Source organism: Amblyomma americanum, chromosome 3 (genome assembly GCF_052857255.1).
Source record: "Amblyomma americanum isolate KBUSLIRL-KWMA chromosome 3, ASM5285725v1, whole genome shotgun sequence".
Classification (NCBI taxonomy): Eukaryota; Metazoa; Arthropoda; class Arachnida; order Ixodida; family Ixodidae; genus Amblyomma; species Amblyomma americanum.
The window spans coordinates 118,341,153-118,355,766 of record NC_135499.1 but is presented as its reverse complement, the minus strand read 5'-3'; the positions used below and the strand labels follow the sequence as shown (position 1 = coordinate 118,355,766).

Genomic DNA, 14,614 nt, shown 5'->3' with positions numbered 1-14,614 from the left:
CTGAACAGTTGTCGACGAACAGAACATTCCTGTTCTGTGTCGCAAACTTCCTGTCGAGTGTGCGCAGCCAATCCGTGAAAATTGCTCGCGTCATCCACGACTTTCTGTTGAAAGTATAATCAACAGGGAGAGTTTTTAGCCCTTTAAAGCAGCGAGGCTTCGCTGCTTTGCCTATAACTAGCAAGCGGCACCGTTCCGTGCCAGTCGCGTTTGCGCACACCAACACCGTCACTCTTTCCTTGCTTCTCTTCCCGCCTGAACACGTGTCGCCTTTGTAACTGACAGTCTTGTTCGGCAGCAACTTAAAATAAAGCGCGGTTTCATCTGCATTGAACACATTGCTGAGCGAGTAATCGGCAAGGTAGTCCTTTAGTTGACCTGAGATCCAATTTTGACACGTTTCTTCATCGACTGCGGCTGCCTCTCCACAAACGCTTTTAAACGTAAGTCCGTGACGGGCCTTGAAACGCGACAACCAGCCTTCCGACGTGCTGAAGTCACTTATGCCTATCTGGCTGGCGAAGTCCACTGCCTTTGCGGCAATTATTGGTCCACTTAGTGGAATGTTCCTGCTGCGAACGTCCTTAATCTATGCCATTACAGCATCCTCCATCTCTGGATGAGCCGATGTTCTTAGTCGTTTCTGCGAGGGCTCCATCTCCTTTTGATACGCATTGAAGATCGAGTCCTTGTTCTTGAGGTATGTGGACAGCGTGCATTTCTTGACTGCAAACTTCTCTGCGATCGCTGTCTTTGTTAGGAGACCACGTTCGACCTCCTGTAATATCTCCACCTTCGTCTTCAAATCCTTTGCGGAGTACTTTCCTCGGTTTGCCATGATTGGCACAGTCGATGAGACGTCACCAGCGAGACACCAAACAAACGAGGAATATCACGCAACACAAACTTCGCTAGACACCGCGGCAACAAAGACTAGGCGCAAGAGGGGCCGGGTGCTGCGTGCAGGATGAAGGAAAGGAAAGAGTCTTCGCTTCCCGAGCAGCACAAAAAAAGGGTACCGGAAGTCACGCATTCTCACAAGGGCTACTGGGAGAGTTTAGCCGACGGCGCAGCCAATAGAACGCTGGGCGCAGCGGCGTCGTCTGCTGCATGGGCAGGCGCGCGCTGGGACGGCGCCCAAGTAGAGGGAAGCGAGGGAACGGGAGGGGAGGCCCGCTTGATTGAAATGTTTATTTCCATCAGAAAAAAAGTGCGGCTTCAAAAAAATGTGACGTAACCGCCTCTCCCGAGTACTTCCTTCCTCCATGGTCGCGTGTGTCTCCAATGGTCACGACCGCCTCGGCGCAGCGGAAACCTGCAACGGCTTGCGCCGGAGCCACCGTGGCCGGAGCATAGGCGGCGCCCGCGGTAGGGTGGCTACCCGCGTGACCGCGCGTCAGCCAAAAATACACAAGCCAATGCTTCAACGCTCCGGCAGCGAAAACCTGCTACGGCATCCACCGGAGGGTTGGTTCGGGCAACGAAATTCACGTCTCACCTCGTGCGTGCTGACATGCGTGCTGGCTTATTTTTTTTCTCATCATTCTGCATTTTTTTAAAATTTTCAGCGCATTGTATTTGCTACGAGGTGACTTCTATATGCGAGGAGCAATGCCAGCCATCGGCGCCTAGTTCGAATTAACCGACGTGGATACCGGCATATTCGAATTATCGGGAGTTTTGACCCATTGAAATACACAGGGCTTTGCCGGGACCCGGCCGTCAGTTCGAATTAACCGGAAGTTCGAATTAAGCGATTTCGAATTAACGAGGTTTTACTGTAGCGGGATTCGACTGTACAGCAATGACAGTTTCTGAATTAAGGGCCTTCTATTTTCGAACACCCAATACTTAAACTAAAATCAAAATTGTCTACAGTAATCAAGATGCAGAGTACACTCTTTTTCAGTTTGGATGTGAAGTAGACAAAGCATCTGCATATGCTTTCAATCATGATCAGAAGCAGTTCTTCCAAGTGCAAGTGCTGACTAGCTTGACTCTTGTTACATGCAGAGGTGAGATTCATTAGTTGGTACTGCTCAGTACTACTTCTGGCTGCACTATTTTCTTGTTTAAGAGGGGGAACTGCAAGTGCAAGGTTGTGAAACTCGTGCAACCCTCAGTGTCATCCGATTCACTCTCGCAGTGAAAAGCACCATGCCACTTTTCGCAAATTGATCCAGAGATTTCCTCAAACAGAACAATGATTTTGGACAAGAGAGTGAGCGTTTCATTGTACTACCACAACATTAGAGCTCTTAGGAAGCAGTTTTTAGTCCCTTCCAGCTAATGAAGCAGGAAGAAGCTGCATTTTACGAATATGCTTGCTTGATCTGTCATTGTAATCAAAGTGGAGCTGGATGAACAAGTAGCTTGTCCACTTTTGCATGAAATTTTCCCCCAAAACATAATTTCAATGCAGCTGCCTTCATCCGTTCCCCACTGAGACCACAGCCACATGTCACAGTAGCAATCCCAACTTTTTTTATGAGCTGTACATCTACCCGATGTCGCCATTAGTGCTGATGTTCCCTTCTGTGTCTTCGGATGACTGCGACATGGCGATGGCATTACACGTATGTTGAGCTACAGTTTTTCGATGGCAGATACTGGATACACGACCTGTAGACACCGTAAGTGTTCCATATGCCACACAGTCTCAAGCATGCACACTTTAGCACCATCTTGTCGTGCCCACATCGCAAGCAACACCAAACAGCTGCAGCAGATAACTGCAACCCACCTCTGAGCAGAGGTGGAAGTAGCAGAGCAGGATGGTCGTCTCGGAGCAGGTGATGATCAGGATGATAAACACCAGGAAGAGAAAGCCGAACATGTAGTACATCTGGCTGGACCTGAAATGCATCACACGCAAGACAAAATAAATGGTATTCGATGCGTGCGGCAACATCACAAATGAGCTCCTAATATTGTCACATTGTGGTGATGGCAGTCAGAAAAACAGTGAAAACAGTTTCTAAAAGAAATTGTTTGTTGGGCAGACCTGTGCCCGCAAAGAACCGCATGATCCAGCGGCGGAGTAGAAACAAGCATGCAAAAATGCCCGCTGCTCTTGGCTATGCTCAACTAAAAGATGATAATGAACTTTCGAGATATGGCATGCAAAGTAATAACAGCAGTCAAAAACAACGTAGAATCGGCTCAGCTTGGATGCAATCAGTCGAGGTAAATCTGGTCGTGTCTTGCACCACAAACAAAGCAATAAGGCCACGTGCCGGTGGCTTTGACCATGAACAAACAAACAGTACAAAGGTTCGCGGCAATTTAAGCAACGACTGTTTTTTGCTCTCACTGCAAGCACAGTAAAGAGCTGAACGAGTGCACAGTACAATGAGAAGATGCACTGTGCCAAAGACAACTAAAGCAGTGGCACTGTAGCAGTAGCCGTGGAAACCAGCTGCTTGGCCTAAACCAGACAGGTGCTCTCCAAACAAAAAACCACGCAGCATGTTTTCCACCTACCAGATGGAGTTGAGGATGAAGAAGAGCTGGATGAAGATGCAGCCAAAGGGCAGGATGCCACCCATGAAGATGGCTGGCACCACTTGGGTGTACAGGGACTGTTCAGGAATCTGGCGCGGGATCTGGTTCGTCCGCACTGGGTTCTCCAACACCTGTGCAACCCAGGTGCAAGTGAGGAGACAAAGCACTGGTAAATGGCAAACTCCTACCAATGCAGCATCGCTTTTGCATGGCCAGATTCCCCGGCCATACATTTCTTTAAAATCACAGAAAAAAAATACGCAGGGGTGAAAAACCATCACCAGTGCAACCAGTTGCAAACGATCATCAAGGTAAGCCCCTATGAAGGAGTGCCAAGAGAAGAAGTGTACTATCAATTGATGGCAGTGGCCGAAGGTATAAAGCACGAGATGCTTTTGCTACGCTTTTTTTTTCTAAGGAGTTGGATCGTGACTAATGCCCCTAACTTCCTGCAGCATAAAATTTTAAATTCCGCGAATTGAGAACAAAGAATCTGCAGTATCCTGCTGGAAACATCTTGCGTGTTAAAACTTTCGGTGTTTTGCGCAGCAGCGGCCGCATGCTTCCCATCAGTGGCCAGGGTCATCGAGAGGTTGGCTTTCCCTACCATCTCACAATCCTAGCGGGTGAACCCACCGCGGGTATTCAAAGAAAAGAGAAGGAAATGATTGCACTTTACGCTTAATTTGACTCCAAATATGACTTGAGCTGCTTTCTGAGGCAGATGATGCAAGGAAAAAAAACTAGCGTTATATTTATGCAAATACAGTAAAATAGCTTTCAACCAGCACGAGCATCGAGACATCCCACAGACGCATGCGGGCGTGTTGTTGCCAGAACCAATACACTTGACGCGCCAGCTTGCTTGAGAGCATCGGGAACCAAGCATATCCAGAACTTAATTTGTTACCAGATCATAAATTTCAAATGTATCAGGACAAATAAAATAATGAAACTCCCATCATTCTATCATATCATGCCTACTGATGTCCACTCAGTTCGTTACGATTGCAAATTTAAAAAAAAATTCAGATGAATAAAATAATCAATCTCCTATCATTCTATCACTCCTACTGATGTCCACAAAAAATTATTACAAAAAATAATGCGGCTCCTAAAAAAATTCCACGAAAGATGCTAAAATCTGCAATTTTTCGTGTAAATCGTAGAATAGAAATGTGAAACACTAGGTGCTTCAATCATACCTTCCATGGATTGGCGAAAAGGAACACAGTGAAAGAAGCAACAGCTAGCAGATAAGCATGCCTTTCTCTTCAGCCACCAGCTAACAAGTGGCTCTGAATTGTCCGCAACACAGCCAAAGGGCAAAGTCTGTCCTCATACACGTCCATCTCCCTAGCTCACCACTGAAAACAGGAAAAAATACCGCAAATACATGTACGCACTCTCCGCTTGAAGCCAAAGTAGGCGCCCACGAAGGTCAGGGGCAGGGAGATGCCAAACCAGAGGGCGAGAAGTGCCAGCAGTGTGGTGAAAGGAATGGCGGCCGAGCTCTCCTTGGCCCACAGCAGCAGGTTGAGAACGAAGAACACACCAAACACCAGGCCGGGGCACACCAGAGCAGTGAGCAGCACGTTCAGCTTCCACTGCTCTCCTCCAAATGCTGTGGCGTGCATGCACAGACAAAGGAAGGCATCAAAGCACAAGTGAGAGGCCCTCATGTTCTAAGGCAATTTTGAGCAGTCTGGCTGCTCTTTGCAGCACTTCTCCGTAATGCCTCAAGAGTGATCCAGTACCAGTGCTAGAACAAAATGAACATTCTGTCCACATTTTCGAGCCCCCCACTGGTTTTTTGCCCTCTGCACATTCTGTCTCTTTTTCCTTAAGGGGGGAGGTGGCTTTCAATAACAACTTTTCATATTTTTGACACCAAGTTTTTGCGCACAATTAGTGATTTTATTTTTTCAAAATTAGGTGCACAAAATTTCAGCAATATGTATATCTGAAGAACTTTTTACTCTACAAATTTTCCTCTCCTACACCTTGTGTAAAGCCTGTAGACTCGACAGAATGTAGTAGAAGACTGGCACAACATTCCCCACATTTCTGAGTGCATGCTACACGTGATGGCAACTAAGATTTTTTTTCAATACAAATTTTATTCTTTTCATTTATTACAAAGCAGTTGGCACAGCTATGTCTAAGCTGCAAACAACATGTCACACCAAAAGCCCAAAATCCAACAAAATGAAAAAACCATGATGGTCATCACATATAGTGGAGTTCTGTGAGTGCAACAAAACAAACGCTGTCAAAATAGGCAAAAGAGGCATGAAGAAATCTGCTTCACAAGTAATGCATCCAGTCAGAAAACCGGAACAAAGAAAGACACCGATTTTTGTAGTGTCTTTGATATGCAGTGCCACCACGGTTCCCAAAACAATTTTTTAGGGTCATCATCATCATCAGCCTGACTACACCCACTGCAGGGCAAAGGCCTCTCCCATGTCTCTCCAATTAACCCTGTCCTTTGCCAGCTACACCCACCCTATCCCTGCAAACTTCCTAATCTCATCCGCCCACCTAACCTTCTGCCGACCCTGCTACGCTTGCCTTCTCTTGGAATCCACTCCGTTACCTTTAAGGACCAGCGGTTATCTTGCCCTTGCATTACATGCCCTGCCCAAGCACATTTCTTCCTCTTGACATCGACTAGGATGTCACTAACATACATTTGTTCCCTCACCCACTCTGCCCGCTTCCGGTCTCTTAACGTTACACCTAACATTTTTCTTTCCATGGCTCGCTGCATTGTCCTTAATTTAAGCTGGACCCTTTTGGTTAGCCTCCAAGTTTCTGCCCCGTAGGTGAGTACCAGTAAGATACAGCTGTTGTAGACTTTTCTCTTGAGTACATTTAGAGTACTTCCCGGTGAATTTCAGCAAAGAAACTTCGGGAAAGCATATGAGTGAATAGGATGATATAAGGCAAGGCATATGTCATAAGACAAGGCATATGAGTGAATAGGATGATATAAGGAATCGTTTTTGTGGGCTATTTTCTTAGATTTGAGAGCCATGTCCTCCTTAAAGAGACCCTGAAATGATTTTGATGGGCATATTCTAATGCAACAGATCGGTAGAGGTGGTCTTTGTGGCTATTCGAGTCACATTTGAAAGCTCTGCGTGGACCCTATAGTTTAGAAATAATTTTTAAAAATCACTGCTCGGAGTAGCTCACAACTGATTCGGGTGACACACCTCACTGCCCAAACCCTGCCCCAACAGCCAGTCTTCAAGCTCACCCCATCTGCCCACTGACGTCATCGGGGACGGGGATGTGCGGTGAGGTGTGTCACGCTCATCGGTTGTGAGCTATTCCAAGCAGCGGTTTTTAAAAATTATCTCTAAATTATAGGGTCGAGGTGACCCATGCAACTGTATCTAGTAAAGCGCTACCTGCGTGGCATGGCATACCATATTTACACGATGGTAAGTGGACCTTGTTTTTTTTAACTTCAAAATTATAAGTGGGGGGGGGTCGACTTACAATCGCAACCAAAGCATGGCACCATAAATAAAGGCGAGCCAAATGAAATATCAGGGATGCTACAGCGTGGCTGCATTTTTGCTTCGTGGCTCCATCTCATCGCTCTTGGTGCTGGCTTTGAGCAGCTGCTATGTCAGCCCGCAGAACTGGCACCCCCTACCTGTGCTGCGTGGCCACTGGTGGCTGTCGATAAGCAGCAAACCAGCACACCCCCGCTCCTCACACGTGGCTGCAGATTGCGGCTGCTGATATGCGGCAGCGGCCAGATAACGCTATCGCATTCTACTCCTAAAGGGGAAGCCTAAGCGTCCCCCAACTAATTTTTTTTTTTACTTTCAACTGCGCACTCCAGGGAGTGTCAATAGTTGATGAAACGGCCGCTATTCCAATCGCTCCGGCACCGCCCATGGAGGAAGGAATAGCACCGCCACTCGGAACAGCAGTGGTGCCGGGGAGTGTCGGTAGCTGATGGGAAGAGCCGACGCCGCTCGCGCGTACCGTATTTACAAGATTATAAGTCGACTCGAATGTAAGTCGACACCCCCCCCCCCCCCCCCCCCCCCCCAACCACATCACATTTCTAAAAAAAAAAAAAAAAATCGAGTTCGTTTATGCTTGGCCTTTAATAATAGAACGCGATAGCACTATCCTGCGGCCTCCGCTTATCGCCAGCTGTTATCGGCTGCCGCGCAAGGGAGTGCCCGTGGACACATTCCAAAATGAAAACGTATTAGTCACTGGACTACTCCTCCACACTTGCGCTATCGTCCTCACTAGCGCCACTGACCTGATCACTGCTGCGGTCCCACAGCTTGTCGTTCTAACATTGTCGTGCAGCGAAATACCGCACTCCGCAAACAGCCACATCACTATATCGCGTGGAACAGCTGAAAATTTTGCCTCGCTGCAGTTGCCACACCTGTACCACCCGTTGCGAACGTCGAACTTGCGAACAGCGTGCAGTTCGTTTCTTCGGCATAAAGAATGGCAGTCTTCTTGAAAGTAGCCGTGAACGAGCGCCGATTGGTTCAGGACCCGGAGCAAAAATGACGACAGACGAAGCACTGCCTTAAAAACTTATGAAATGCGGCCGGCAGCAGTCAAATGCGTCAGCGCCAAAGAGACTACGCGGCTACTCGTGAGCAGTGTTGGCTCTTCCGTCGGCTACCGACACTCCCCGGCGCCACTGCTGTTGAGAGTGGCAGTGCCACCATGATTGGAACAGCGGCCCTTCCATCAACTATCGACGCTCCCTAGAGTGCCGAGTGCGCGGTTGAAAGTAAACAACAAAAAAAAAGAACTTGGACGACACCTATTAAGAGTAGAACACAAATGCGTTATCGGGCCGCCGCCGCTTATCAGCAGACGCAATCTGAGGCCACGTGTGGGGAGTGGGCTGGTGCCGGCTTGCTGCTTACCGACAGCCACCATCGGCTGCCTCGCGAGAGGTGGGGATGCCGGGTCTGCGCGTTGACATAGCAGCTGCTCAAGGCCAGCACCAAGAGCGATGTGACGGAGCTGCGCAGCAAAAATGCGACCACGCTGTAGCATGCCTGGTATCTCATTTGTCTCGCCTTTATTTATGGTGCGATGCTTTGGTTTCGATTTTAAGTCGACCCCCCACTTTGGATTTTCAAACCGTGTAAATACGGTAATTTCTTTCACTCTGATGCATTTGACAACTGCCGGCCGCGTTTTACAAGTTTTTAATGTAATGCTTCGTCAATCGTCATTTGTGCCCCGGGTCTGGTAAGCATCTGGCGCTCGTTCACGGCTGCATTCAAGATGGATGTCATTCTTTACGCCAAAGAAACGAACAACTGAACGCCGGGCCGCACATTCGACGTTTGCAAGGGGTTATAAAGGTGTGGAAGCTGCAGTGAGGCAAAATTTTCGGTTGTTCCACGCAATGTCGTGGTGTGGCTGTTTGCGAAGTGCGGAATTTCGCTGCATGACGACGATAGAACGACGTGCTGCGGGACCACAGCAGCTATCACGACAGCAGCACTAGTGAGGATGATGGCGCAAGTGTGAATGAGTAGTATAGTGGCTAATACATTTCTGTTTTGGAACGTGCCCACGCGCATGCCCGCATGCGGCAGCCGATAGCGGACGACAATTTGCGACGGTGGCAGCATAATACTAGCGCGTTCTACTATTAAAGGCCAAGCTTAAGAGACCTACATTCGAGTCAACTTACGATCTTGTAAATACTGTAATATCATTTTCGCGCCTTGGATTGTCTGCGCTCCTGCCTGGTGATGGAACAACCGCATCGAGACTTGCAGCGCCCTTAAAGTGTGCTCAGCATCGGTGTGAATGCAGCATGCCGGAAGTTGCCAATAGAATCTGAGTTCAGCTTTGGCCGGTCTGCCATTGCTGTTCTGGCATGCTAAACACACACTGTCATAATGACAGCATGCGGCAATGAGCTATTGTGAAGCAACATTAGCATCATAGCATGCGGGAATGCTACCACAGTTGCTAAGCAACAGCGGGGTCTGTATTGCATGATTTCCTATGGGAGCGTGGAGATGGGACTGGCTCAAGAAAACATAGCAGCCGGGAAAATGCAGCAGCTGGGAGCAAACTTGCGAACTAGGAACAAACTTGCCGTTTTACATACCAGATCAAGATAGACATTCGCCACAAGATGTGCAATACCTAATCAAATCCTAAACCCTAAGCTCTTGCATGCTGGTCGATGCAAAAAAATAAGAGGCCCACAGAGATTGCCCCAGCATAAGTGGCACGGAGAACAGACTGTCCAACAGCAGCAGAGTGCCACTGATACATGAATCTAAGGTTCAAACTTGGCGCCGTCCTCCACTGGCCTTCAGAAGCTTGCAACACGAGGTGCCAAGATTCTGAACGGGGCCCACCTGCATGAAGCAAATTAGTAAGTCTACCTTCCAGTCTAGTCTTATTTGCAGCCTAGACTCTCTGCTGGTTCTGAAGGAATGGAAGGGACAGTAACTGCCTTGCTTTGTTGGTGGACACCTCAACAGCGTGGAGAGGAAAAAAAAAACACCGACGCTTACTAAACAGCTGCTAGCCAGCATTCATGTTTGTCATTTCACTCATTTGCGTTTCTGCACAACAGGCAGCTGCACAGCTCTCTTGAAGGCACGACTCGGGCGTCTATCGACAAAGTGAGCCAGTTACCGCACCTTTCCTTCCCCTAAGACCAACAAAGAGTCAAGACTGCGAATAAGACTAGACTGAGAACTAGAATGTCTAATTTTCTTCATGCCAGCAGGCCCAGGAAACAGCTCCGGTAGCTCACTGCTATCGTATAACCCACCAAATGACACGGCTGAAGACATCAAAAAAACTTTTCTGCATTAACACACCCTCAAAAAGAAAAATTTTTGCAAACCTATCAATTACAAGTGGACATCTGAAGTAACTAAGTTAGACAAGCCTTTTAAATCACTGCCAACAGTCATGTTGTGCTTTTTTTTTTTTACAGTATCTGAAGCAATCATATTTATTGCCTACAGTGCACCAGTGCAAGCCATTTTTCACAGCCCTGATGTCCCAATAAACACCCTAAATCCACCAAGGCAAAGATGTAGGATAAGAGATCACTCACATTTGTAGATCCTAGCTGAGACATAGCCAGCTGGTGTTCCAAGGCACACAAACAGGACCTGGAATAGGAAGAAGTACAAAGCAGAACATAAAGAATTGTAAACAGGTAATCAGACAAATATTTTTGTAGAACTCGCACACATATTACAGAGTTCACACAACACAATCATACCCTGCTGCCCCAGTATTCGTGACAACCTTTGTTCGTAACGTTCAGAGACTGAGTCCATTAACAAAAATGCGTTTAACATTGAAATCATTTGTGCAGCACCCCTTCGAAATAGTCTCCCTTGCAGTCTATACACAGCTTCCGATGCTTCTTGAGGTCTTGGAAACAGATGGAAAACACTTCTTTTGGCAGGGCTGTCAGCGCCTTTGTCGTGGCATCTTGAACGGCCTCCACGCTCCCCATTCAGCGACCTTTTGGGCTCTCTTCACACGAGGAAACAGGAAAAAATCGCACGGGGAGAGGTCAGGTGAGTATGGCGGATGGGGAAGTACAGTAATGCTGTACTTGGCGAGAAATTTTGTCACGCTGAGAGCAGTGTGCGGCCCTGCAATATCAAGGAGAAGGCTCCGTTCTCCAGATGCCGAAAAGTCAGGGCAACGGCATCGCATTGCATCATGCATGTGTTGGAGCACGCAGATATAAAACCCGATTCACCATCTGCCCTGGTGGGACAAACTCATGGTGTATGACACCTCTGGCATAGAAAAAAACTATCGGTATCGTCTTTGTTTTGGTCTTTTGTCGCCGCACCTTTCTCGACGCCGGAGAGCTTGTGGGCCGCCATTCGGCGCTCTGCCTCTTTGTTTAAGCATCGTATTGAAAACGCCATGTTTCGTCTTCAGCAATGATGCTCTTGATGAATGCAGCATCCTTCTCTGCCTCGGAGAGAAAATCAGTGCTCACTGATGCCCGCGTGTCCTTCTGGTCCTGTGTGAGGGAGGGCGGCACAAGTCTGGCATTCAGCTTTCGTTTCCCCAAGTTCCCGGGCAAAATTTGGTGGCATGTTGTCATACTAATGTCGAGAGCATGTGATAGCATGCGGACTGCAAAGGTGCGGTCTTGCTGTATTATTTCCCAGATCTGAGCCACGTTGTTTTCATTCCGCGAGGTTGAAGGGCGCCCCTGCCATGTGTCGTCTTCCACCAACGTTCTCCCTGAAACGAACCTCTTGTGCCACTCGAAAACCTGGGCCCGCGATAATGTCTCATTGCCGTAAGTGCCACGAAGGAGCTCATACGTCTGTGTGGCTGACTTGCTAAGCTTCACACAGAATTTTATGTTTACACGCTGTTCAAGGTGGACATCCATCTCTCCACATTCACTCACAGTAGAATGCGCAGACGACTAGTGACAACGTATTTTCTACATGCAGTGCCATCTAGCGGCTGCCACAGCAATTAACATAAATAGCTCAGGTTAGCCCGAAAAGATGGCGTTACACATACGCACCAACATTTGTTTTGGGGAATCATTTCTAGAGAAGAAAATAAATCAGTCTCGAAACTTTACGGACAAAGGTTGTATAACAACAGAAGAGGAGGATCAGCATCAGACAGAAGACTAGCACAGACCAATGCACACGGGTTTTCACAATGACCTCACGACACACCAAGCGTGCATGTTTGTATGACTTGGCGTCGGTATAAATATCTTTCTCTTATGGCGAAGGAAGTGCTGAGTACTATTGTTTTTGGGTACATAAAAAAACCTCGTTAATCTGAAGTCCAAGAGACCAGAAAAAGATTATTTTCAGTTTGAATTATCGAATGACCACAGAAAAACTGCCAAGAACTGCTTGCATCACGGTAAATTTATTTGATGAAAGACCAGGCAATCGTTTCCCGGTTTCGAGTTCGAGATGAGAACGACACAGCAATGACTAAATAATAAGTGGTTTTTTTGGGGGGAAAGGAAATGGCGCAGTATCTGTCTCATATCGTTGGACACTTGAACCACGCCGTAAGGGAAGGGATGAAGGAGGGAGTGAAAGAAGAAAGAGAAATAGGTGCCGTAGTGGAGGGCTCCGGCATAATTTCGACCACCTGGGGATCTTTAACGTGCACTGACATCGCACAGCACACGGGCGCCTTAGCGTTTTACCTCCATAAAAACACAGCCGCCGCGGTCGGGTTCGACTGCGGCGGCTGCGTTTTATGGAGGCAAAACGCTAAGGCGCCCGTGTGCTGTGCAATGTCAGTGCACGTTAAAGATCCCCAGGTGGTCGAAATTATGCCGGAGCCCTCCACTACGGCACCTATTTCTCTTTCTTCTTTCCCTCCCTCCTTCATCAATGACTACTTTTTTCACATTTTCACCAATGCTTTATTGCGTGCATACTGTCCAGAGCATCGAAACATAACTGCTCCAAAATTTTAACAGCCTCTCGCATCCCTCACAGTGCAAACCAGTGGAGCTCCACTGCCACCCCGTCACACCCAATCATAAGTGGCACCATCATGTGTGCGGAAGCTTCACCGCACAGACAGCGAACAGCACATGAGGAGTGCACAGTTTCGGCATGCTGGAGAACAGAACCATGAGGTCAGAAGCAAAGGAAATGGTTCAGTGGCGCAAAAACAGCGAGAGGGGGAAAAAACTCCAGGGACGCTGCAATCAGCATTCGAAACAGTGCTCAGCTGGGTTAGGTTGCCCAGCTGTGCTGGTTGATCGAGCCGATGTCACTGCGGGCTAGTACGAAGCTCAGAATAATGAAACCAAAACTTAAGCGGTAGGACTAGTCTAACGTCATTCGTTCATCATCATGCCTGCCATTACGTGCACACCATAAGTGCACAGGCTACTCTGCAGCATGGAACTCAGGTTTTAAATAGGACTATATTTCAATCATTTCTTGTCGTGCCAGTCACACCTGTACGCGACCTGCTTCGGAAGCCCATTCGAATTAACCGGAGCGAGACCCGTAGCGCCTGAATTAGCGAGCGCCCAATGTAATAGATTTACATGGCAGCTGGCCGGTACAAAGGTGGTAGTTCGAATTATCTAGATACAGAATGGCCGCTTATAATGCATACCGCGGGAGTCGGGAAAATTTGCATTATAAGCGGTACTGCACTGTAACCAGAACGTAGATTTCCATGCATTCGCGTTTTCAGAATGCCAGCCTACTTTTTAATGTGCACCTCACAACAGCAGATGCACAACACTGCAATCACAGCAACAAAGAAGTTTATTTTATCTTTTTGTCGAAGCGTCGTAGTGAATGAAAGAACGTTATTATAGTCTGGCACTGCGATTGAACTGCGTTGCTAATAACTTCATCTTAAAAAACAGTGAGGCACTTGAGCGCTTGCTCTCTGAGCGCAGTTTGTCTGAGCAGCAGAGGTGCACTTTGCGGCAACAGTCGAGCGCGTCTTTGCTCGAAAATTCTGCTGCACTTTCGCTCACTTCATCAGGCTCATCCTCAGATAGAGGCTCATCGCAACCACAGACCACTGCCACAATGTCTTCATCTGTGGCGGCTACTTCACACACAACGCCGTCGGGGTCGGTGACGACGACGACGAGCTTATCTCGTGCCGGTCCTTGAAACGCCAAATCCAACCATTCAATAGGTTGAAACCACCATGACCCAAAATGTTTGCAAGGCGCCTGGCCTTGGCTTGCAATATCGAGCCGCTCACAGGAATGCTCTGGGCCCAGACCTCGCGAAGCCGTTCAAATAAAGCGGCGACATCTTCCTGCAGCTGTTGTAGCAGCTTGTCGCTGTTCTTTCAAATGGCGGACACAGTAGCATTGGCAACACCATACTTTTTTGTCACCGTAGCCTTTTTCAAATCGCTCTCGACGTCCCTCACAATGCTCTGCTTGGTTTCGAGAGCTTTCCATTTCCTGGCTTTCGGAAGAGCAGATGCCATCGGAACTGAAGACAGCACAGACTGGTAGACTTGTTCACGTTGTCAGCTGACTTGCTTACGCTGTCAATTTTTCACTACACGCCACGACACATATCTTGCTCATGGGCTCAGGCGTGACACG

General features: G+C 47.9%; 1 protein-coding gene across 1 annotated transcript in view; it reads right to left on the bottom strand.

Moving 5' to 3' along the window:
• The window catches only part of LOC144124838 (transmembrane 9 superfamily member 2-like), a 58,184-nt gene that overhangs the window by 16,120 nt on the left and 27,450 nt on the right, over positions 1–14,614 (bottom strand). Inside the window, exons 11-14 of the mRNA XM_077657742.1 lie at positions 10,610–10,667; positions 4,911–5,128; positions 3,484–3,635; positions 2,744–2,855 (exon numbers count right to left, since the gene is read on the bottom strand). Of these exons, the coding sequence (XP_077513868.1) occupies positions 2,744–2,855; positions 3,484–3,635; positions 4,911–5,128; positions 10,610–10,667 (540 nt within the window). The remainder of the gene's footprint in view (positions 1–2,743; positions 2,856–3,483; positions 3,636–4,910; positions 5,129–10,609; positions 10,668–14,614) is intronic.